Source organism: Bufo gargarizans, chromosome 3 (genome assembly GCF_014858855.1).
Source record: "Bufo gargarizans isolate SCDJY-AF-19 chromosome 3, ASM1485885v1, whole genome shotgun sequence".
NCBI classification, from domain to species: domain Eukaryota; kingdom Metazoa; phylum Chordata; class Amphibia; order Anura; family Bufonidae; genus Bufo; species Bufo gargarizans.
In genome coordinates this window covers 370389576-370416184 of record NC_058082.1, presented here as the reverse complement: position 1 = coordinate 370416184, position 26609 = coordinate 370389576, and the positions used below count along the sequence as shown (strand labels likewise).

Below are 26609 nucleotides of genomic sequence, written 5' to 3'. Positions count from 1 at the left end.
CTGGTAATACACTTCAATATTTTTCTTAGGACACAATAGCTAAAAAATTATCTTACTATAAAAAAAATCTAAAATCCAAATAAATGAAATAATATACAAGGCAGGGTCTAATATATAGACAGGAACCAGCCACATTGCAAATGTGACTATGCAAATCTATACCTAAGATCAAAAAGAGAAAAGTGGAAAATACGGACTGTTTCTCCATAAGAGGGACACTTGGGAGGCTTGGTGTAAAAAGAACTTACAGCTATTGTCCCTCCTTGGGCTTTACAAAATGTGGGACTTGTGTTACATGTGAAGATACTTACCAGGGGATAATGGAGCAGTACTATAGATATCATAAACCAACCGGCACCCTTTATGCAAGGTATGAGAAAAGATGTAGAATGTAATATGGAAGTAGACTAGTAATAAGTCACTTGTCACTATATTAGCAGGTTCCAGTGACGCAATTTACCGCCACTGCAGAGCTGTACGCCAGGAAGTAACAGCCACGTCTTACAGGCGCCCTCTAGCGGCCATTTCCACCAGCGCGTTGCCCACACCAAGCGCGTAGCTCTGCTTGCCAGTCTCTGACGCGATGAGGTAATACGCAGCCGTGACGTCCATTCTTCTCGGTGCTCCTGTCACTTATCCCGGTAGTGAGACGCTTCACCTACTGTAGTTCATTGAGGAACCGTACGGTACACGCAATCAAGATGTCGACCCCAGACGCGATGGCACCTGACGAAGCAGAAGCGTCCAACAGATTCTCCTTCATCGCTGCTGTCAGCAAGACCCCGAAGAAGGTAATGACGTCACTTGTTCTCTTGCCACACCCACTGGACCTGACGAGTGTGTGCGCATCATTCTCACCTGTCCGCCGGGTTCTGGGGGTCGTTTTGTTCCGTTCCCTTCTCCATGTTATATAGATTAGCTGGGGAACATGAGAATTGATAAATGCCCGGTAGCTTCTACTACTGTATTCCCCTGCAGCCGCCATTTGCAGTGCATGAGGTGGGGGGCAATTAATTAGTGAGTGCATAATTACTGGCAATTACAGCAGCACTGTAGCCCTAATTAGTATAATGAGACTATGTTATACTATGGGACAGATGGGGAAATGTGGAAAATTGTGGTGTGTGCCCACCCACCGTGGTATGGTGCAGCCGGGCACAATGCAATGTATGCAGGCTTGGTGTACAGTTTACTGCCCGATCTACAGGGAGAAGAAGTATAGGAGTATTCGGATAATCTGCAGGCCACCTGTCCGAAATCCACACCAAATAAAGCAGTTTTTGCTGCAGATTTCACTTTTTGCCTTGCAGGAATCCGCAGTATGATGTGGATCTGTAATTCGCATCAGAGATCAATTTGCGGATTTCATGGTCATGTTAAAATCTGCACTGCATTAAAAAAAGCTGCAGATTTTCTGCATGCACTTCTGCTGTGGCAGGTCGGCATCATATTCGCTATGTGTGACTGTACCCGTGATCCGGGGTACACGATCTGGATCCGCTCTTAGTGTTGGCTTGCTTTAAAGAGGTTCTCCGCTTCTGTAACATTGATGATCTATATTTGCGGCACAGAAGCACACGGGAGGGCTTCCAGGTCTGTGCCTGCACGCTGCAAAAGATAGGATATCTTCTGTCTTTGGCTGCATCTTGAGGATCGCAGACCCCTTGAAGTCAATGGGTCCGCACAGCGGTGCAGGGTTCACACAATAATGTCTGTGTTCTGCAAAACGGATGCAGCGTCACACGGTCGTGTGAATGCAGACTATAAGGGGTTGTCTGCAAATACCTACATTTTCATTGATGCCTGCAGGCTGCCTCGGCTATTGAAAGATAGTCGTACCTACCTGCCCCCCGCCATTCTAATCCGGTGCTCTGACTCCACTCCTGCTGTTTATCCTTGTGGTCCACCTTCTCCTGCGGTGGTGGACTAACATGCTCAATAGCTCCTCTGCTCCCCTCAGTGATGGCGTAGGGATCTCTCACCATTCATTCATCCCTTCTTCTAAATTCATGGAAAGATTGAATTTGGGCCTCATCTGGGCTCAGTGTAGCACCTGGAGTTACCGGGACGTATACTGTATTTTTCAGACCCAACAAAAGTGAGAGAAAGGTGAATGTGCAGGAGGAGCGGTGAGGGAAGCGCTGCTCGGTTGTACTCGTCTTATCCTCCCTGGTCTTCCTCGGGCCACGCTCTGCACTGTGTCCTGAAGGCGTACAGTTTCAGGATGTAGTGCATGTAGGTGCGCACTATGACTGATGTTATGCAACGCCAGGTCACAGTGCAGTGTGGACTGGAAGACCAGGGAGTGGTGAGTGGCAGCGCTGCCCGGAGCGAGGTAAGTTTATTAATTTTTTAATCCGATCTGAGGCTGATGCGGGATCCGATCTGAGGCTGATGCGGGATCCGATCTGAGGCTGATGCGGGATCCGATCTGAGGCTGATGCGGGATCCGATCTAAAGGTTGATGCGGGATCCGATCTGAGGCTGATGCGGGATCCGATCTGAGGCTGATGCGGGATCCGATCTGAGGCTGATGCGGGATCCGATCTGAGGCTGATGCGGGATCTGATCTGAGGCTGGTGGTGCTTTGGGGTCTGATAAAGAATGGCTGTCTGATCTGATGTCTGATGAAGAATGGCTGTCTGATCTGAGATCTGATGAAGAATGGCTGTCTGATCTGAGATCTGATGAAGAATGGCTGTCTGATCTGAGATCTGATGAAGAATGGCTGTCTGATCTGAGATCTGATGAAGAATGGCTGTCTGATCTGAGATCTGATGAAGAATGGCTGTCTGATCTGAGATCTGATGAAGAATGGCTGTCTGATCTGAGATCTGATGAAGAATGGCTGTCTGATCTGAGATCTGATGAAGAATGGCTGATCTGAGATCTGATGAAGAATGGCTGTCTGATCTGAGATCTGATGAAGAATGGCTGTCTGATCTGAGATCTGATGAAGAATGGCTGTCTGATCTGAGATCTGATGAAGAATGGCTGTCTGATCTGAGATCTGATGAAGAATGGCTGTCTGATCTGAGATCTGATGAAGAATGGCTGTCTGATCTGAGATCTGATGAAGAATGGCTGTCTGATCTGAGATCTGATGAAGAATGGCTGTCTGATGTCTGATGAAGATTGGGGGTCTGATGTCTGATGAGGAATGGCGGTCTGATCTGATGTCTGGTGAAGAATGGCTGTCTGATCTGATGAAGAATGGCTTTCTGATCTGATGTCTGGTGAAGAATGGGGTGTGGGAAGAATAGGGATATGAGGAAGAATATATTTTTCTTATTTTCCTCCTCCAAATCCTAGGTGCATCTTATAGTCTGAAAAATATGGGATATCACCTGGATTCACAGCTGCTAGTCTGCCCACCTCACTCTGATGGACACACCAATAGATTAAAGATGTCATTGCCTGTGCTTCTGAAATCTTGTTCCTGCACATTAAACACTGCCAAAATGGCTGCTAGCCGCGAGGAGGAAGAACAGTGTTCGGTGTGCAGACGCCAAATTTCAGAAGCGCAAGCGATGACATCAGCAACCTAGTATAATATTTCAGTGAGATGGGTGGGCTAGTGGCGGTGACTCTGGGAATCCAGCTATATGCATCGGTGACATGACGTCCATCACTGAGCTCAGGTCAGGCTCAGATTCAAACTGATTTCTGGAAAACGGCTTTCTGGTCATTTTTAATAAAAGTACATTTGAAAACAGTGTAATGAGCTCAGCTGCAACATGCCAGTCAAACATGATGGAGGGTTCGCTGTAACAAGAGCTCCTGGAAGCTGTAGGTGCTTGATTGTCTCATGTGACGAGCTGCTGCCACCGCATGTGACAGAGAAGAAAGTCCTTAAAGGGAACCTGTCACCATGATTTTGCGCATAGAGCTGGGGACATGGGCTGCTAGATGGCCACTAGCACATCTGCAGTACCCAGGTCCCATAGCTCTCTGCGCTTTTATTGTGTTAAAAAACTTTTGATTGATATGCAAATGAACCTGATATGTGTCCTGTAGCCGGAGATGAGTCAAGCGGAAAGGAGCCCAGCACCGCCCCTCGTCCTCCGAATCTCCTCCTTGCTGGCTGACGTCCCAGAGCTGGAGTGCTGAAATCTTGCGATGCGCGAGCTAGCGCATGCGCAGTGTCGGCATCATGTTCATTCCCTGTACTGGCATCAGCACAGGGAACGAACTACGCATGCGCTAGCTCGCGCATCGCGAGATTTCGGCGCTCCAGCTCTATGACGTCAGCCAGCAAGGAGGAGATTCGGAGGACGCGGGGCGGTGCTGGGCTCCTTTCCGCTTGACTCATCTCCGGCTACAGGACACATATCGGGTTCATTTGCATATCAATCAAAAGTTTTTTAACACAATAAAAGCGCAGAGAGCTATGGGACCTGGGTACTGCAGATGTGCTAGCGGCCATCTAGCAGCCCATGTCCCCAGCTCTATGCGCAAAATCCTGGTGACAGGTTCCCTTTAACCACTTCAGCCCCGCTAGCTGAAACCCCCTTCATGACCAGAGCACTTTTTACACTTCGGCACTACACTCCTTTCACCGTTTATCGCTCGGTCATGCAACTTACCACCCAAATGAATTCTACCTCCTTTTCTTCTCACTAATAGAGCTTTCATTTGGTGGTATTTTATTGCTGCTGACATTTTTACTTTTTTTGTTATTAATCAAAATGTAACGATTTTTTTGCAAAAAAATGACATTTTTCACTTTCAGCTGTAGAATTTTGCAAAAAAAACGACATCCATATATAAATTTTTCGCCAAATTTATAGTTCTACATGTCTTTGATAAAAAAAAAATGTTTGGGCAAAAAAAAAAAAATGGTTTGGGTAAAAGTTATAGCGTTTACACACTATGGTACAAAAATGTGAATTTCCGCTTTTTGAAACAGCTCTGATTTTCTGAGCACCTGTCATGATTCCTGAGGTTCTACAATGCCCAAACAGTAGAAAACCCCCACAAATGACCGCATTTGGGAAAGTAGACACCCTAAGGTATTCGCTGATGGGCATAGTGAGTTCATAGAACTTTTTATTTTTTGTCACAAGTTAGCGGAAAATGATGATGATTTTTTTTTTTTTTTTTTTTCTTACAAAGTCTCATATTCCACTAACTTGCGACAAAAAATAAAAAATTCTAGGAACTCACCATGCCCCTCACAGAATACCTTGGGGTGTCTTCTTTCCAAAATGGGTTCACTTGTGGGGTAGTTATACTGCCCTGGCAATTTAGGGGCCCAAATGTGTGAGAAGCAGTTTGCAATCAAAATGTGTAAAAAATGCCCTGCAAAATCCGAAAGGTGCACTTTGGAATATGTGCCCCTTTGCCCACCTTGGCAGCAAAAAAGTGTGACACATCTGGTATCGCCGTACTCAGGAGAAGTTGGGGAATGTGTTTTGGGGTGTCATTTTACATATACCCATGCTGGGTGAGATAAATATCTTGATCAAATGCCAACTTTGTATAAAAAAATTGGAAAAGTTGTCTTTTGCCAGGATATTTCTCTCACCCAGCATGGGTATATGTAAAATGACACCCCAAAACACATTCCCCAACTTCTCCTGAGTACGGCGATACCAGATGTGTGACACTTTTTTGATGCCAAGGTGGGCAAAGGGGCACATATTCCAAAGTGCACCTTTCGGATTTTGCAGGCCATTTTTTACACATTTTGATTGCAAGGTACTTCTCACACATTTGGGCCCCTAAATTGCTAAGGAAGTATAACTACGCCACAAGTGACCCCATTTTGGAAAGAAGACACCCCAAGGTATTCCGTGAGGGGCACTGCGAGTTCCTCGAATTTTTTTTTTTTGTCACAAGTTAGCGGAAAATGATGATTTTTTTTTTCTTCTCTTTTTTCCTTACAAAGTCTCATATTCCACTAACTTGCGACAAAAAATAAAAAATTGTAGGAACTCGCCATGCCCCTCACGGAATACCTTGGGGTGTCTTCTTTCCAAAATGGGGCCACTTGTGGCGTAGTTATACTGCCCTGGCAATTTAGGGGCCCATATGTGTGAGAAGTACTTTGCAATCAAAATCTGTAAAAAATGACCGGTGAAATCCGAAAGGTGCACTTTGGAATATGTGCCCCTTTGCCCACCTTGGCATCAAAAAAGTGTCACACATCTGGTATCGCCGTACTCAGGAGAAGTTGGGGAATGTGTTTTGGGGTGTCATTTTACATATACCCATGCTGGGTGAGAGAAATATCCTGGCAAAAGACAACTTTTCCAATTTTTTTATACAAAGTTGGCATTTGATCAAGATATTTATCTCACCCAGCATGGGTATATGTAAAATGACACCCCAAAACACATTCCCCAGCTTCTCCTGAGTACAGCGATACCAGATGTGTGACACTTTTGCGCATCTAGGCTGCAAAAGTGCCCAAATTCCTTTTAGGAGGGCATTTTTAGACATTTGGATCCCAGACTTCTTCTCACGCTTTAGGGCCCCTAAAAAGCCAGGGCAATATAAATACCCCACATGTGACCCCACTTTGGAAAGAAGACACCCCAAGGTATCCAATGAGGGGCCTGGCAAGTTCATAGAATTTTATTTTTTTCGCATAAGTTAGCGGAAATTGATTTTTTTTTTTTTTCCTCACAAAGTCTCACTTTCCGCTAACTTAGGACAAAAATTTCAATCTTTCATGGACTCAATATGCCCCTCAGCAAATACCTTGGGGTGTCTTCTTTCCAAAATGGGGTCAGTTGTGGGGTGTTTGTACTGCCCTGGCATTTGAGGGTCTCCGCAATCATTACATGTATGGCCAGCATTAGGAGTTTCTGCTATTCTCCTTATATTGAGCATACAGGTAATGAGATTTTTTTTTCCGTTCAGCCTCTGGGCTGAAAGAAAAAAATGAACGGCACAGATTTCTTCATTCACATCGATCAATGTGGATGAAAAAATCTCTGCCAAAAAAAAAAAAATGGAGGGGAAAGGCGTCTGCCAGGACATAGGAGCTCCGCCCAACATCCATACCCACTTAGCTCGTATGCCCTGGCAAACCAGATTTCTCCATTCACATCAATCGATGTGGATGAATAAATCATTGCCGGGATTTTTTTTTTTTTTTATATATATATACAAAGTGTTTGCCAAAGCATAGGAACGCCGCCTCCTCCTCAGCTCGTATGCATCGGCAAACGTATCTGTTACTGCAAAGTAGAAATATCGTCTTGCAGCACCGCATACACTGACTTGCGTGTAATCTGACAGCAGCGCAATGCTTCTGTCAGAATGCACATCAGTGCTGCAGCTAATCGATCGGTTGGTCCACCTGGAAGGTAAAAAAACAAGAAAAAAAAGAAAAAACCAGGCCGCAACGCAATAATTTTATTAACTTTGCAACAGAACATATAAACTTTAACTTTTTTAACTGAACATTAACTTTTTTGCTTACTGGTGTTTTTTTTTTTTTTTTACCTTTATAGAACAAACCTCTCCTTCCCCATGGGTCAATGTGCAAAGCGCAAATCGCCCAAAGATATGTTATGCACTTTGTCCCAGGTGAAAGGAGACGTTTGCAGCAGCTGTGTGAGTGAATGGGCCCTAATAGCCCTGTGTGCCTGTCCTGGTGAGATGATCCCTATGCTAATAGTGTACCTGTGAGTGGTACTTCCGGAAACACTCTCCAAAGCATAGGGCAGGGTGGTCAGGACAGTCAGGACAGAAATAGCGGGTGTCACGCCTTATTCCACTCCTGCTACAGACACGACATCTTTTTCGGGGTGACGGTTGGGTTGAGGTACCAGGAACGACATTGGGGAAATGTCGCTCGTGTAGACGGCTAACTACACTGGTGGATGGGGCCACGGAACCTCCTGGGTACAGGAGGTTCTCGATGATCTCTTCCTGAAATTTGAGGAAGGATCCAGTTCTCCCAGCCTTACTGTAGAGAACAAAACTATTGTACAGAGCCAATTGAATTAAATATACAGACACCTTCTTATACCAGCGTCTGGTTCTGCGGGAAACTAAATACGGAGACAACATCTGGTCATTGAAGTCCACCCCTCCCATGTGAAGGTTATAGTCGTGGACTGAGAGGGGCTTTTCAATGACACGGGTTGCTCGCTCAATTTGTATTGTCGTGTCTGTGTGAATGGAGGAGAGCATGTAAACGTCACGCTTGTCTCTCCATTTCACCGCGAGCAGTTCTTCGTTACACAGTGCGGCCCTCTGCCCCCTTGCAAGACGGGTGGTAACGAGCCGTTGGGGAAGGCCCGCGCGACTCGTTCGCGCGGTACCACAGGCGCCAATCCGTTCTAGAAACAAATGCCTAAAGAGGGCCACACTTGTGTAAAAATTGTCCACATAAAGATGGTACCCCTTGCCGAATAAGGGTGACACCAAGTCCCAAACTGTCTTCCCACTGCTCCCCAGGTAGTCAGGGCAACCGACCAGCTCCAGGGTCTGATCTTTTCCCTCATAGATCCGAAATTTGTGGGTATAGCCTGTGGCCCTTTCACAGAGCTTATACAATTTGACCCCATACCGGGCGCGCTTGCTTGGGATGTATTGTTTGAAGCCAAGGCGCCCGGTAAAATGTATCAGGGACTCGTCTATGCAGATGTTTTGCTCTGGGGTATACAAATCTGCAAATTTCAGGTTGAAATGGTCTATGAGGGGCCGAATTTTGTGGAGCCGGTCAAAAGCAGGGTGGCCTCTGGGACGGGAGGCGGTGTTGTCACTAAAGTGCAGGAAACGCAGGATGGTCTCAAATCGTGTCCTGGACATAGCAGCAGAGAACATGGGCATGTGATGAATCGGGTTCGTGGACCAATATGACCGCAATTCATGCTTTTTTGTCAGGCCCATGTTGAGGAGGAGGCCCAGAAAAGTTTTAATTTCGGAAACTTGGACTGGTTTCCACCGGAAAGGCTGGGCATAATAGCTTCCCGGGTTAGCGGTTATAAATTGTGTGGCATACCGATTTGTTTCTGCCACAACTAAGTCTAAGAGCTCCGCAGTCAAGAACAGCTCAAAAAATCCCAGGGCCGAACCGATCTGAGCTGTCTCAACCCGAACTCCAGACTGGGCGGTGAAAGGGAAAACTACAGGTGCGGCTGAAGTTGGGGACTGCCAATCAGGGTTTGCCAGCACCTCAGGGACTCTAGGGGCTCTACGGGCACGTCTTTGCGGTGGCTGCGACGGGGTCACTACTGCACGTGCCACCGTACCAGCTTCAACTGCCCTTCTGGTGCTCGCTACTTCACCAGGTTGTACGGCAGTGCTGGTACTAGGTCCAGGAAGGGCTGGGCTGCTGGTGTATGCCTCACCACGTAATCCGACAGCACCAGCCCCACTCTGCTGCTCTTGAAGCGGATCCTGCGCAACCTGCGGTCTAGCGACACGGGGCCGGGTATGCCTGTTGCTATCAGCCTCCTCGTCCGAACTTTGGGTCAGAGAGCCACTGCTTTCTACAGGTTCGTATTCTGACCCGCTGGATTCATCAGATGAGGGTTCCCACTCCTCAACCGACTGGGTCAGAAGCCTGTAGGCCTCTTCAGAGGAATACCCCCTGTTTGACATGTGGGCAACTAAATTTAGGGGTATTCCCTGAGACTACCCAAGAAAAAAAAGCAAGCCTGTCTTACAAAGGGGAGGCTAGCGAAGTACCGGAGGCCGCTGCGGTTGATAAAAAATATCAAAACAGATTTTTTTTATCGCCGCACTGCGTGTAAAGTGAATGTGGAGCGATCAAAAAAAAATTATTTTTTTTCACTGCGGTGGGGCGGGTGTGGGCGAACGCACTTGTGGGCGAGCGATCAGGCCTGATCGGGCAAACACTGCGTTTTGGGTGGAGGGCGAACTAAAGTGACACTAATACTATTATAGATCTGACTGATCAGTTTTGATCACTTCCAGATACTATAAAAGTATAAATGCTGATTAGCGATACGCTAATCAGCGAATAACGGACTGCGGTGCGGTGGGCTGGGCGCTAACCGATCCCTAAACTACCTAACCAAGGGGCCTAAACTATACTGAAACCTAACGGTCAATACCAGTGAAAAAAAAAGTGACAGTTTGCACTGATCACTTTTTTCTTTTCACTTGTGATTGACAGGGGCGGTCAAAGGGGTGATCAAAGGGTTAATTGGGGTTCAGGGGGGTGATCTGGGGCTAAAGTGTAGTGTTTGGTGTACTCACTGTGAAGCCTGCTCCTCTGCTGGATCCAACCGACGAAAAGAACCAGCAGAGGAGCAGGGCAGCCATAAAACAGATCATATTTACAAATATGATCTGTTATCTGGCTCTCTGATTGGATTTTTTAAAAATCAGCAACCTGCCAGCCGCGATCATTGGCTGGCAGGTTGCTGACGAAATACTCCTGTACGAAATGCCGGCCCGAACTGCGCATGCGCGGGCCAGCAAAGCGCGTCTCGCGAGATGACGCGTATATGCGTGACTCTGTGCAGCGCTGCCACCTCCGGACCGCACATCTGCGTTAGGCGGTCCGGAGGTGGTTAAAGGGGTTGTCCAGGTTCAGAGCTGCAGTCCATGCGCCTGTACTGATATCCATGCCTGCCCCTGGCTGGTGTAGATTTCAATGTTCTTTTATGCCAGAAAACTGCCATAAAATATGGTAAATGTCCACTGGCCCTGCCCTCACTACGCCCCCTTTTCAGTAAATGACAAGGCTGGCATAGAAAGATTTTTACGCCAGTGGCATTTAAGAAGCTGCAAACGTGCAGTTTGTGACTCTATCTGCCGTAAATCCTCATCAGATCCACAACAAAAGCCGAAGTAACACTTGTGGATTTGGTACGGAAGTGCACAGAAAAAATCAGCACGAAAATAGTCATGTAATTTCTGTTTTGGAATCTTCATTAGTGTGCAGGTAACCTTAAAGGGGTTGTCTGACTTCGGTAAGTGGCATGTATCATGTAGACAGAGAACGTTAATACAAGGCACTTACTAATGTATTGTTATCACCGTTATCGCCTCCTTTTTGGCTGGATTCATTTTTCTATCACATTATACACTGCTTGTTTCCATGGTTACAGACCACCCTGCAATCCATCAGTGGTGGTCGTGCTTCCACGATATAGGAAAAAGCAGTAGCCTATGTGCGCTAGCCTCCCTTGGTCCTGGCCACCAGAGAGGCTGACACTTGTTCCTATATTGTGCAAGTACGACCACCACTGATGGATTGCAGGGTGGTCTGTAACCATGGAAATGAGCAGTGTATAATGTGATGGAAAAATGAATCCAGCCAGCAAAGGAGGTGATATGGATATTAGCAATAGGGCTCTTTCACACCTGCATGAGCTGCCAGCTAAAGGACCTGTGGTGACGTCACATCACATGGCCCATCACCGTGGTGATGGACCATGTGATGAGCTCAGTGACGTCACCACAGGTCCTGAAGAAAGAACAGGAGACCGGCAGCTACGCGATCAATTGGAGGAGGTGAGTAAAAATAATAATAATTTTTTAACCCTCAATTGACCTTCTACTAAGCAGCATGCTGCGCTTTTTGTTCCGGCCAAAAATCCTGAAGACTTGCCGCAAGGCCGGATCTGGAATTAATGCCCATTGAAAGGCATTGATCCGGATCCGGCCTTAAGCTAAACGTCGTTTCGGCGCATTGCCGGATCCGACGTTTAGCTTTTTCTGAATGGTTACCATGGCTGCCGGGACGCTAAAGTCCTGGCAGCCATGGTAAAGTGTAGCGGGGAGCGGGGGAGCAGCATACTTACCGTCCGTGCGGCTCCCGGGGAGCTCCAGAGTGACGTCAGGGCGCCCCACGCGCATGTATGACGTGATTGCATGGCACGTCATCCATGCGCATGGGGCGCTCTGACGTCACTCTGGAGTGCCCCGGGAGCCGCGCGGACTGTAAGTATACCGCTCCCCGCTCCTACTATGGCAACCAGGACTGTAATAGTGTCCTGGCTGCCATAGTAACACTGAAAGCATTTTGAAGACGGATCCGTCTTCAAATGCTTTCAGTACACTTGCGTTTTTCCGGATCCGGCGTGTAATTCCGGCAAGTGGAGTACATGCCAGATCCGGACAACGCAAGTGTGAAAGAGGCCATACATTAGTAAGTATCTTGTATTAACTTTCTCTACATGATACATGCCACTTACTGAAGTGAGACAACCCCTTTAAGGGAATCTGTCACCAGTTTTATGGTGTCCTAACTAAGGGCAATATAAACTAGTGACAGATCTCCCTAGCACAATGCATCTTGTGCTAAACAGCTCCAGCGCATAATGAGTCCCCATATTCATGAGCCCCTGGCTCTCCCTGCCCACCTGCTGCTGATTTATATTAGGGCTGCAGTTATCGATTAGTTTAGTAATAAAGTATTCTATCGATTAATTGAGTACTGTAATAAGAAAAGAAAAAAATTTAAATAATGTTTTCCTTTATAAAACTCATCAGACCCCATGCCATCAGTCCTCAGTGCCATCAGTCCTTTGTGCCATCAGCTGCCCACAGTGCCATCCAATCCTCTGTGCCATCAGCTCCCCCAGTGCCATCACCCCCAATGCCATCGGTCCTCTGTGCCCACAGCTCCCCCAGTGCAACCATCTTGGCTCCTAGCCATCAGTCCCCAGTGCCAGTTTAATACTAACCTCTCCTGTAGGGGCACCACAGGCACGTCACAACTCATCCATCCGCTTCTTCTTTGCGCACTGCACTGTCCTCCTGACGTCCCACAGTGTCAGGTCATAGTGTGCTCTTACGATGTGTCAGGATCCAGTGCAGCACGGTGCGGGCCAGCGGGTGACCACGGAGCGGTGAGTAATAGCAAGCGCTTCACTCACACTCCGTGGTCCCAAATCTTGCATCAAGGATTTTTTTGTCGATTTATTCGAGTAATCGTTGAAGCCCTAATTCAAACTGTCAATCAGAGGCAGGTGGGTGGGGAGAGCCGTGAGCTGATGAATATGAGGACTCATTGGCATGCGCTGGAGCTGTTGGGATTTAAAAGTGAGGGCAGCAGAAATCTGGTGACAGATTCCCTTCAAAGGGGTTCTATACTTTTTCCTTACTGACGGTCTATCCTTCAATAGGACTGAGCCGTGCCCAGACCAGTGAAATAGTCGTGTCATGACTGGCCTGCTACTGTGAGCACTGCTGTCTTCTCAAACAGCTGATCGGCGGAAGTCCTCGGTGTTGGACCCCCCGCCAATCCGATGCTGATGAACTATCCAAAGAATAGATCATCAGTAAGGAAAAAGTGTAGTACCCCTTTAAGGACCCTTTACACTGTTCGTACCAGCGCTTGTTAGCAATAATTTGCCCAATGTTTGACTGGCATAAAGGGGCCTTTAGTCTCCTTTTTTTGTTCTTTTCAGTAGGTAAGGCCGGGGTTTACATCACCATTTACCTTTCCATTCTTCTGACCTGTCTGAAGAGAACAAAAAAAACAAAAAACGATCCTTTCGTTTGAGCATCAGTTATGGCTGCGTTCACGTCTCTGGAGGTTTAGAGATCCGGCAGGCTGTTCTGGCACAGAGTAGTCTGCCAGATCTTGCAGGATCCAGCGTTGCTGGCTACACATTGACTGCAGTGAAGCGGTGATCTGTTCAATTTCCAGCCCAAATGGCGGGTGTGGGCCAGACAAAAACCAAGCAAGCGTTTTTTTGTCCAGCTGACAAGATGTGAGCGCAGCCTATGCTCAGTTGGCATCAGTTAGCCATTAAAATAACTGATCTGTTATTTTGAGCATCAGCTGTGATCAGTTTGGGGGGGAGATTTATCAAACTAGTGTAAAGTAGGACTGGCTTAGTTGGCCGTAGCAACCAATCAGATTCCAACTTTCATTTTCCAAAAGAGTTCTGAAAAATGAAAGGCATGAATCTGATTGGTTGCTATGGGCAACTAAGCCAGTTTTACTTTACACCAGTTTGATAAATCTCCCCTTTTTGTGTCACTTCTGTCAGATAGTTGTTTTTGACAGGAGAAAAGGTCCTGCATGGAGTACATTTTCTCCCTTCAAAAATATCTGATCTCTGACTGAACTCATGCAAACTGATCATAACAGATTAGAGCCCGTTCACACCACTGTATTTCTGGGTCTGCATCCATTCCGCAATTTTGCAGATCGGATGGGGTGCCATTTATTTCAAATGGGCCACAATAGATGCGCACAGCACACTGTGTGTTGTCCAATCCGTACTTCTGTTCCATGGCCCCACAAAAAAGATTGCTTCATCAGGAGGATTGTAATCCTCCTGATGAAGCAATAAGCAAAACGTGCGTCGAGGATCGCTTGACAGAGACGGGCCGCATTTGAATCACTGGATATTGGGGTAAGAGAGGAGTCTAGACCAGTCTTGGTGCGTAGATAACAGATTTCATGCAACATGCTGTGAACTATACATGGCACCAGCCTCTGAATACAAATACTATTGATACCCCAGTTACAGTGACGCTATTTGCATTTAAGGTGAGAGATAACTGCATTTATGATCAGAAAAAGCTTATATATTGCATGCTGACACAGATATTTATTATGTGCAGTATCTCACACGGTAAATGTAAAATACCACATGATTTGTTTTTTGAGAATATAGCATTAATTGTGGACTGCTCTCTGGAAGTACCCTGTGTGGTCTCTATATATATGTATTTTTGTCCATGTTTTTATGTCAAATAAAGATTTATTTTATTGGGTATTTTATGGTACCAGCTCTCTTCTTATGTTATATGGATGCAGCCTTGAGGAACATGTCATTATGCACTGAAGCTGTGCCATCCCAATTGCGGACAAGAACAGGCATTTTCTATCAGTGGTGGCCATGTGCGGTCTGCAAATTGCAGAACGCACGTGGGCTGGGTCATGTTTTGCGAATCCGCAAAACACTACCATTGTGTGAATGTAACCTTAGAAGCATAAAAATTGAAAATACAGTTTTTACTGTGTTAATGTGTGCCATGTGTGATACTGTACAAACGCAGTACAAAAGCCAATGGCTCATGACATTGACAGCCACAGTTCCCCCTGACTATGCCATCCACAGTGCCTCATCGCATTACCAACCACAATTCCCCCTGACTATGCCATCTACGCTGCCTCATCGCATTACCAACCACAATTCCCCCTGACTATGCCATCTACGCTGCCTCATCGCATTACCAACCACAATTCCCTCTGACTATGCCATCGACGCTGCCTCATTTCATTACCAACCACAATTCCCCCTGACTATGCCATCTACGTTGCCTCATTTCATTACCAACCACAATTCCCCCTGACTATGCCATCTACGCTGCCTGATTTCATTGCCAACTACAATTCCCCCTGACTATGCCATCCACAGTGCCTCATCGCATTACCAACCACAATTCCCCCTGACTATGCCATCTACGCTGCCTCATCGCATTACCAACCACAATTCCCCCTGACTATGCCATCTACGCTGCCTCATCGCATTACCAACCACAATTCCCCCTGACTATGCCATCTACGCTGCCTCATTTCATTACCAACCACAATTCCCCCTGACTATGCCATCTACGCTGCCTCATTTCATTACCAACCACAATTCCCCCTGACTATGCCATCTACGCTGCCTCATTTCATTACCAACCACAATTCCCCCTGACTATGCCATCTACGCTGCCTCATTTCATTACCAACCACAATTCCCCCTGACTATGCCATCTACGCTGCCTCATTTCATTGCCAACCACAATTCCCCCTGACTATGCCATCTACGCTGCCTCATTTCATTACCAACCACAATTCCCCCTGACTATGCCATCTACGCTGCCTCATTTCATTACCAACCACAATTCCCCCTGACTATGCCATCTACGCTGCCTCATTTCATTACCAACCACAATTCCCCCTGACTATGCCATCTACGCTGCCTCATTTCATTGCCAACCACAATTCCCTCTGACTATGCCATCGACGCTGCCTCATTTCATTACCAACCACAATTCCCCCTGACTATGCCATCTACGTTGCCTCATTTCATTACCAACCACAATTCCCCCTGACTATGCCATCTACGCTGCCTCATTTCATTGCCAACTACAATTCCCCCTGACTATGCCATCTACGCTGCCTCAAAGCATTACCAACCACAGGTCCCCCTGAATATGCTATCTACAGTGCCTCATCACATTACCAACCACAATTCCCCCTGACTATGCCATCTACGCTGCCTCATTTCATTACCAACCACAATTCCCCCTGACTATGCCATCTGCGCTGCCTCATTTCATTGCCAACCACAATTCCCCCTGACTATGCCATCTACGCTGCCTCATTTCATTGCCAACCACAATTCCCTCTGACTATGCCATCGACGCTGCCTCATTTCATTACCAACCACAATTCCCCCTGACTATGCCATCTACGTTGCCTCATTTCATTACCAACCACAATTCCCCCTGACTATGCCATCTACGCTGCCTGATTTCATTGCCAACTACAATTCCCCCTGACTATGCCATCTACGCTGCCTCAAAGCATTACCAACCACAGTTCCCCCTGAATATGCCATCCTCAGTGCCTCATCGCATTACCAACCACAGTTCCCCCTGACTATGCCATCCACACTGCCTCATCGCATTACCAACCACAGCATCTCATCACATTACTAACCACAGTTCCTCCTGACTATGCCAGCCACACTGCCTCCCAGACTATGCCAGCCGCAGTTACTCATCACATTACCAAAGAACACAGTTGTTGGAAAAAATTTCAAATATGGGCCCACAAAGGACTTTTGAAGAAATAAGAGATGCTAAAGAGGCAATGTAATATCCATAGATACTAGAAAGCAAGAAAACAAATGCGTTTCCTACATGATGGATTCCTGCCAGCGTCTGGTATCTACCAGACTGGTCTGAGGACTGAGTGAGTAGCTCCATCTGGAGCCAGCATTGCTACTCCATATCAGTTAAGACTCCGGTGTCTGTTTGATTATGGTTCATGTACTTATGCTGGTGTTCTAGCTTTATCTGCTGCCAAGAAAATTACTGATAATGTATGTAGCAGTATACTATTATTAAAGGGGTTATGTCACTTCAGCAAATAGCATTTATTATGTAGACAAGGTTCATACAAGGCACACACTAATGTACTGTTATTATCCATATTGTCTCCTTTGCTGGCTGGATTTATTTTTCCATCACATCATAAAGGGATCGTTTCCATGGTTATGACCACCCTGCAATCCAGCAACGGTGGCCGTGCTTTCACACTATAAGAAAAGGCACAGGACAGTGGGACCTCACATAGGCACGAATGTGCATCACCTCATGTCTGCACTGCAGGGTGATCGTCACCTCTGGAATCTTATAATGTGATAGAAAAATGAATCCAGCCAGCAAGGGAGGCAAAATGAACAATGACAGTACATTAGTAAGTGCCTTGTATTAACTTTCTCTACACGATAAATGTCATTTCCTGAAGTGACACAACCCCTTTAATTACCAGGCATTTTCTAAGGACATTTTACCTATTTTTACTAGTAGGACACTGATTGTCTGATAAAACTTCCTTTGGTTATTGGTCCCCTGAAGAACCTGCCTCGGAGAAACGCATCAGAACTGCATAGGGTTATCCAGGGTGCGTTAGGAGAAGGTTCTGGGGCATAGTCTACCTACCAGCAGGGTGTTACTTGGGTAGTTGTAGGGACAGACCTATTCCCCCCCCCCCCCTCTAATTTTTCTTGCTTTCTAGTATCTATTGATATTACACATCCCTTTTGGCACTTATTGTTTGTGGGCTCATATTTTACATTTTTTACACAATTGTTTTATGTGGTAGTCTTGTAGTGACCTTCTATCATAATTGCATAATAAAAGTTGTTTTGATGACATGCTTTTAGTGATACAGTTAATGAGCATGCTCCTTTTGTGTCATCTTACTATCCACATTTTGTTTCAGTAATGGTGGTTTTATCACATAAGCAGCCATAATACCGCCTGACTATGCCAGTATCAGTGCCCCATGGCTGTGCCACCCACAGTGCCTCATGACATTGCATGCCACAGTATTTATCATAGTACATGCTGTGTCCTCAGAACTGCCCTGCCAGGACCTGTCTGCTAGTAATGGAACTCAGTCTCCTGCTTCTAATGCCAGCATTAGGACTGTTAGGCTGGGTTCACACGGGCGAGATTTCCCGCTCGGGTGCAGTGCGTGAGGTGAACATATTGCACCCGCACTGAATCCGGAGCCCATTCACTTCTATGGGGCTGTGCACATGAGCGGTGATTTTCACGCATCACTTGTGCGTTGTGTGAAAATCGCAGCATGCTCTAGTCTATATTGTGCGTTTATCATGCAAGGCAGGCCCCATAGAAGTGAATGGGGCTGCATGAAAATCGCAAGCATCCGCAAGCAAGTGTGGATGCGGTGCGATTTTTTTATTTACGCATGGTTGCTAAGATGACAGTCTATTCACTGTATTATTTTCCCTAACATGGTTATAAGAGAAAATAATAGCATTCTTTAATACAGAATGCTTAGTAGAAGGTCAATTGAGGGTTAAAAAAATAATACTAATTGACTCACCTCCTCCTCTTGATCGTGTAGTTGCCGGTCTCTTCTTACTTCTTTAATCATGAGCTGCCGGCTAAAGGACCTGTGGTGACGTCACATCACATGGCCCATCACCGTGGTGATGTACCATGTGATGAGCTCAGTGACGTCACCACAGGTCCTGAAGAAAGAACAGGAGACCGGCAGCTACGCGATCAATTGGAGGAGGTGAGTAAATATTTTTTTAAATGTTTTAACCCTCAATTGACCTTCTACTAAGCATTCTGTATTAGGGCCCTTTCACACTTGCGTTGTCCGGATCCGGCATAGAGTTCCGTCATCGGGGCTCTATGCCGGAAGAATCCTGATCAGTTTTATCCTAATGCATTCTGAATGGAGTGAAATCCGTTCAGGATGCATCAGGATGTCTTCAGTTCCGGAATGGAACGTTTTTTGGCCGGAGAAAATACCGCAGCATGCTGCGCTTTTTGCTCCGGCCAAAAATCCTGAAGACTTGCCGCAAGGCCGGATCCGGAATTAATGCCCATTGAAAGGCATTGATCCGGATCAGGCCTTAAGCTAAACGTCGTTTCGGCGCATTGCCGGATCCGACGTTTAGCTTTTTCTGAATGGTTACCATGGCTGCCGGGACGCTAAAGTCCTGGCAGCCATGGTAAAGTGTAGTGGGGAGCGGGGGAGCAGCATACTTACCGTCCGTGCGGCTCCCGGACGGTATACTTACCGTCCGTGCGGCGCATGGATCACGTGATCGCATGGCACGTCATCCATGCGCATGGGGCGCTCTGACGTCACTCTGGAGCGCCCCGGAAGCCACGCGGACTGTAAGTATACCGCTCCCCGCTCCTACTATGGCAACCAGGACTTTAATAGCATCCTGGATGCCATAGTAACACTGAAAGCATTTTGAAGACGGATCCGTCTTCAGATGCTTTCAGTACACTTGCGTTTTTCCGGATCCGGCGTGTAATTCTGGCAAGTGGAGTACACGCTGGATCCGGACAACGCAAGTGTGAAATAGGCCTTAAAGAATGCTATTATTTTCCATTATAACCATGTTATAAGGGAAAATATTTGCATCTACACAACCTTGAACCCAAACCTGAACTTCAGTGAAGAAGTTCGGGTCTGGGTACCACATTCAGTTTTTTATCACGCGTGAGCAAAATGCATTGCACCCGCGCGATAAAAACTGAACAACGGAATGCAATCACAGTCAAAACTGACTGCAATTGGGTACCTACTCGCGGGGGTTTGCCGCAATGCACCTGGGACGCATCCTGAGCCCAGCACCAGAAGATGGTCGGTCGCACAAGAGTGAGAAGAAAAAGTGTCTAATAGTCTGAAAAATACGGTACTTTTTGTTGCAGAAATGCTGCAGTTGTAAGATATTCTCATTACATGATTATAATGGCACCCCCTGTTGTTTAATCTGTATAGCAATGTCCGCCTACTTAAGTGGTTGCATTTGCTCAGTTCCATCCTTCAATTGCCACCAGCTGTATCTACTGTTAGCAGCTATGAAAGTTTCAGAGAGTGACCTGCAGAAAAAGGACACCCCCTCAGAAAGAACACGCCTGAAGAAAATCTAGAAGAGCAGTTGAATCAATTAATGGTGCCTGCAAATTATACAGCATTTTCGGACCGGATAGCGCCTTACAATTGTCGCAAGTTAGGAGAAGGCACTCTCTATAGAACTGAGATCTGGGGACTCTGAAGACCAGGGAAGCAAGGAAAACTTGCTGCCATGTTCCTGGAGAAATTTAATTTTTCCTTTTCACAGCCAAGGTTTTGTAAATTCTATGAAATGCCTGTTGGGCCAAGGTGCTCACTGCACCCCTATAACAATTCCTTAGGGGGTGTAGTTTCCGAAATGGGGTCACTTTTGGGTTTCCACTGTAGGGGTACTTCAGAGTCTGTACAAAAATTGTTCCAGTGAAATCACAAGGCCATATCTTGAGGTTTTGCGTGAGAGCTCTGCATTTTAATACCTAAAGGGACTGTGAATGTGTTTTGAATAATTTTATAATTAATAAATGCATATTAGCAAAGTGTATGCAAATTGACTATGAGCAGGCCATTATTTTTCTTTTGTCTCATAAAATTTTAAGCCGTCTAAGATAAAAAAAAAAACAATCAAATGACATTTGCAAAATAATACCAAGGTAAAGTAGACATATGGGGAATGTAAAGTAATAACTATTTTATAAATTTAAAATTTTGAAAATTACACATTTTTCCAAATCTTTTGTAAAATTTTGATTATTTTATAAATAAAGGTGAAACATATTGACTCAAATTTACCACTAACGTGAAGCACAATGTATCACGAGAAAACAGTCTCAGAATGGCTTGGATAAATAAAAGCATTCCAGAGTTATTATCACATAAATTGACACATGTCAGATTTGCAAAAAATTGCCTGGGCACGAAAGTGAAAACTGACTCCACACAATTACTGCATCAGCTTGAACTGTTGACACCTGACAGGAGGGGTCCATCGATTCATGCGTCTTGTACCAAATGCTGATTGATTCATCTGACCAGGATGTTTTTCCGCAGCACAGTGATCAGTTTTTTTGCACTCTTTTGCTTGCTGGACTCTTGCCTTTCTTTTTCCCTTAGACAGTGGCACTTAAAATGGGCATGTGCTGTTATACCCATGCGTGTTATGGGATGACGAGTTGTGTGTTCGGACAAATTGCACCAGCATTGTATTCATGTGCAGTTTTGCTGACTGTGCACCACCTGTTCATCAGAACGATTCTTGATATCCTCCTCTGACCTTTTTCTTTGATAAGTTGTTTATGCCCACAGGCTCCCATCCTCTGTGTTTTTCCGCGATCACACCATTCTCACTGTAATGTCGACACCAATACATGAGCAAACTTCATGACATTGTCATAGTTTGAAATACTGGCACCTAGTCCAGCACTGACGACCATGTCTTGTTCAAAGTCGCTCAGAACTCTTGAATGTCCACTGAAACAATCGTCAAAGGCAGGTGTCTTTAATAAAGGGGCCGTTCAGTGTACTGTATATATGTCTAAAAAAAATTATAATAATACAGATGTAGTACAGTTAACACAAATGCTTAACTAGATGCGTTAACTAAACTAGTTGTGTTAAGCTAACACCTTCAATTGCTTTTCAATGGCTTTTGTTACAGAATATCACGATGAGTTAAAGGGGTTGTCTAACTTCAGAAAATGGCATGTATCATGTATTGAAAGCTAATACAAAGCACTTGCTATAATATTTGTATTCTCCATATTGCTTCCTGGATTCATTTTTCCACCACATTATACGCTGCTCGTATCCAGGGGTTATGACCACCCTGCAATCCATCAGTGGTGGCCATCCTTGCACACTATAGTAAAAAGTGCTTGCATCTCTGATGGCCTAGACCTCGGGAGGGCACGTAGGCTGCTGCTTTTTCCTATAGAGTCCAAGCACGGCCACTGCAGCTAGTTTGCAGGGTGGTCATATCCATGGAACGATGCCATGCCACCCACTCGCTGAGAGAGTAGCTTCTCTTAAACTCACCACATCTACTCACTCACCTTGAATCGCTGTACAGGAATGTACATTGTCATGTGGGCGCTACCAAGCGGGGAAGGAGGAGAAGTAAGTCATCTGATCCAAGCTCACTTCACTGTACCCTGTGCCCTGCACTCAGCAGTGTAGCAGAGAGCAACCTGTGGCCAGCTGCTCCTGCTGCATTCAGCTCACACATGGAGGCGCTGTACAGAATGATGTGGGTGCTAGAAAGCACAAGGTGCCAAGTGGTTCCTGTGCCCAAGCAGGGGGTAGTGGTGTGGCTTCCATCATTGTCTACGAAAGTAGGCCAGTGAGGCAACACGCAAAGGGACCTCCACATTGCTTTTCCTAGGTATTTTGTGTATATGAAATAGCTGATGCCTTTACAATAATTATTCCAAATTCCACTAAGTAATTTTCCTGATCATGGACACGTATATGTACGTGATTAAAATATTAGAATGAAAGGAAAAGTACCCTATTTAGTACCCTGTTGGGCCTCCTCTAGACGAAGTTGGGCATAGAGGTATACACAGATGCAATTTCTAAGATTGGCCACCCATCCTTACGGAACTAAGCACCGTTTTGTAAATGCATGGGGCAAATCTGTGTTATTCCCCTGCCTACATTGTATTTACCCACAGTTTAGGAAATTTAGGAAATCTATAAAATTATAGTCCATATTGTGCAGCAGTAGTAGAGGAAAGATCACAAATAGCAAACCTCTGTAAGGCCTCTTTCACACTACAGTATGTTGAATTCAGTGTTTTGCGTTCCGTTTTTCACGGATCCGTTGTTCCGTTTTTTGCTTCCGTTGTGGTTCCGTTTCCGTTCCGTTGTTCCGTTCCGTTTTTCCGTATGGCAAATACAGTATACAGTAATTTCATATTAAAAATTGGGCTGGGCATAACATTTTCAATAGATGGTTCCGCAAAAAACGGAACGGATACGGAAGACATACGGATGCATTTCCGTATGTGTTCCGTTTTTTTTGCGGACCCATTGACTTGAATGGAGCCACGGACTGTGATTTGCGGCCAAATATAGGACATGTTCTATCTTTTCAACGGAACGGAAAAACGGAAATACGGAAACGGAATGCATACGGAACACATTCCGTTTTTTTGCGGAACCATTGAAATGAATGGTTCCGTATACGGACCGTATACGGAACGCAAAAAACGGACCGTATACGGAACGCAAAATACTGTAGTGTGAAAGAGGCCTTATACAGAGTGGAGCCGGTGTATGCGGAAGGTCACCGAGGACAATAAGCTATTTTAATTAAGCCTCTGTTTATAAATGGTGACGTGGAGCATTCCAGCGTCCCCTCAGAGCCTGCAAATGCTTTTCCTGCTGGCAGTGATGACACGGGACACCGCTAGTAACAGAGTTCAACCAGATTTAAAGCCTTTATGTAACAGCTTTTGTAATATAGTGCTTCCTGAACAGAGAGATCACCCATGTCTGGCTCAGAGAGTACTGACAGGCTTGCTCTAATAGGCTTTCTAAATGGACAGCCCCGGGGCTTTTGTAGATATATGTAGCATGCTAAAATTTTGGCATCCCTGGTCAAAATTACTGTTCCTTTGAACAGTTTAGCAAGTTTTAATCATCTCCAAAAGTAAACAATGGCCCATTTCCTTTGTATCTTAAGCATAAGGACCCAAAGCAAAAGTTTGGGAACCCTGCATGAGGGATTTTCGTCCATTCTTCCTTGCAAAAGTCTTCCAGTTCTGTGAGATTCCTGGGCCGTCTTGCATGTACTGCTCTTTTGAGGTCTATCCACAGATTTTTATTTATGTTCAGTTCAGGGAACTGTGAGGGCCTTGGTAAAAGCTTTAGCTTGTGCTTTTTAACCACTTCAGCCCCGCTAGGTGAAACCCCCTTCATGACCAGGCCACTTTTTACACTTCGGCACTACACTCCTTTCACCGTTTATCGCTCGGTCATGCAACTTACCACCCAAATGAATTTTACCTCCTTTTCTTCTCACTAATGGAGCTTTCATTTGGTAGTATTTTATTGCTGCTGACATTTTTACTTTTTTTGTTATTAATCAAAATGTAACGATTTATTTGCAAAAAAATGAAATTTTTCACTTTCAGCTGTGAAATTTTGCAAAAAAAACGACATCCATATATAAATTTTTCGCTAAATTTATAGTTCTACATGTCTTTGATAAAAAAAAAAATGTTTGGGCAAAAAAAAATGGTTTGGGTAAAAGTTATAGTATTTACAAACTATGGTACAAAAATGTGAATTTCCGCTTTTTGAAACGGCTCTGATTTTCTGAGCACCTGTCATGTTTCCTGAGGTTCTACAATGCCCAGACAGTAGAAAACCCCCACAAATGACCCCATTTCGGAAAGTAGACACCCTAAGGTATTCGCTGATGGGCATAGTGAGTTCATAGAACTTTTTATTTTTTGTCACAAGTTAGCGGAAAATGATGATGATTTATTTTATTTATTTTTTTTCTTACAAAGTCTCATATTCCACTAACTTGCGACAAAAAATAAAAAATTCTAGGAACTCACCATGCCCCTCACAGAATACCTTGGGGTGTCTTCTTTCCAAAATGGGGTCACTTGTGGCGTAGTTATACTGCCCTGGCAATTTAGGGGCCCAAATGTGTGAGAAGAACTTTGCAATCAAAATGTGTAAGAAATGACCGGTGAAATCCGAAAGGTGCACTTTGGAATATGTGCCCCTTTGCCCACCTTGGCAGCAAAAAAAGTGTCACACATGTGGTATCGCCGTACTCAGGAGAAGTTGGGGAATGTGTTTTGGGGTGTCATTTTACATATACCCATGCTGGGTGAGAGAAATATCTTGGCAAAAGACAACTTTTCCCATTTTTTTATACAAAGTTGGCATTTGACCAAGATATTTTTCTCACCCAGCATGGGTATATGTAAAATGACACTCCAAAACACATTCCCCAACTTCTCCTGAGTACGGCGATACCAGATGTGTCACACTTTTTTGCTGCCAAGGTGGGCAAAGGGGCACATATTCCAAAGTGCACCTTTCGGATTTTGCAGGGCATTTTTTACACATTTTGATTGCAAAGTTCTTCTCACACATTTGGGCCCCTAAATTGCCAGGGCAGTATAACTACGCCACAAGTGACCCCATTTTGGAAAGAAGACACCCTAAGGTATTCCGTGAGGGGCACTGCGAGTTCCTAGAATTTTTTATTTTTTGTCACAAGTTAGCGGAAAATGATGATGATTTTTTTTTTTTCTCTTTTTTCCTTACAAAGTCTCATATTCCACTAACTTGCGACAAAAAATAAAAAATTCTAGGAACTCGCCATGCCCCTCACGGAATACCTTGGGGTGTCTTCTTTCCAAAATGGGGTCACTTGTGGCGTAGTTATACTGCCCTGGCAATTTAGGGGCCCAAATGTGTGAGAAGTACTTTGCAATCAAAATCTGTAAAAAATGACCGGTGAAATCCGAAAGGTGCACTTTGGAATATGTGCCCCTTTGCCCACCTTGGCATCAAAAAAGTGTCACACATCTGGTATCGCCGTACTCAGGAGAAGTTGGGGAATGTGTTTTGGGCTGTCATTTTACATATACCCATGCTGGGTGAGAGAAATATCTTGGCAAAAGACAACTTTTCCAATTTTTTTATACAAAGTTGGCATTTGACCAAGATATTTTTCTCACCCAGCATGGGTATATGTAAAATGACACCCCAAAACACATTGCCCAACTTCTCCTGAGTACGGCGATACCAGATGTGTCACACTTTTTTGCTGCCAAGGTGGGCAAAGGGGCACATATTCCAAAGTGCACCTTTCGGATTTTGCAGGGCATTTTTTACACATTTTGATTGCAAAGTTCTTCTCACACATTTGGGCCCCTAAATTGCCAGGGCAGTATAACTACCCCACAAGTGACCCCATTTTGGAAAGAAGACACCCCAAGGTATTCCGTGAGGGGCATGGCGAGTTCCTAGAATTTTAAATTTTTGGCGCAAGTTAGTGGAATATGAGACTTTGTAAGGAAAAAAGAAAAAAAAAGAAAAATCATCATTTTCCGCTAAATTGTGACAAAAAATAAAAATTCTAGGAACTCGCCGTGCCCCCCACGGAATACCTTGGGGTGTCTTCTTTCCAAAATGGGGTCACTTGTGGCGTAGTTATACTGCCCTGGCAATTTAGGGGCCCAAATGTGTAAGAAGTACCTTGAAATCAAAATGTGTAAAAAATGGCCTGCGAAATCCGAAAGGTGCCCCTTTGCCCACCTTGGCTGCAAAAAAGTGTCACACATCTGGTATCGCCGTACTCAGGAGAAGTTGGGCAATGTGTTTTGGGGGGTCATTTTACATATACCCATGCTGGGTGAGAGAAATATCTTGGCAAAAGACAACTTTTCCCATTTTTTTATACAAAGTTGGCATTTGACCAAGATATTTTTCTCACCCAGCATGGGTATATGTAAAATGACACCCCAAAACACATTCCCCAACTTCTCCTGAGTACGGCGATACCACATGTGTGACACTTTTTTGCAGCCTAGATGCGCAAAGGGGCCCA

The 26609-nt window shown here is 45.2% G+C and overlaps 1 protein-coding gene across 6 annotated transcripts in view; it reads left to right on the top strand.

Annotated features, from left to right (window-relative positions):
* Positions 1–564: 564 nt before the first annotated feature.
* AHCYL1 (adenosylhomocysteinase like 1) overlaps positions 565–26609 on the top strand; it is a 97212-nt gene continuing 71167 nt past the window's right edge. For 3 of the 6 annotated variants that reach the window (XM_044288088.1, XM_044288087.1, XM_044288084.1), the window contains exon 1: positions 568–791. In XM_044288088.1, the coding sequence (XP_044144023.1) occupies positions 702–791 (90 nt within the window). In that variant the 5' untranslated portion in view covers positions 568–701. Of the gene's footprint in view, positions 792–26609 lie in introns of all 6 variants that reach the window. The other 3 variants (XM_044288085.1, XM_044288083.1, XM_044288089.1) reach the window with 2 other exon arrangements.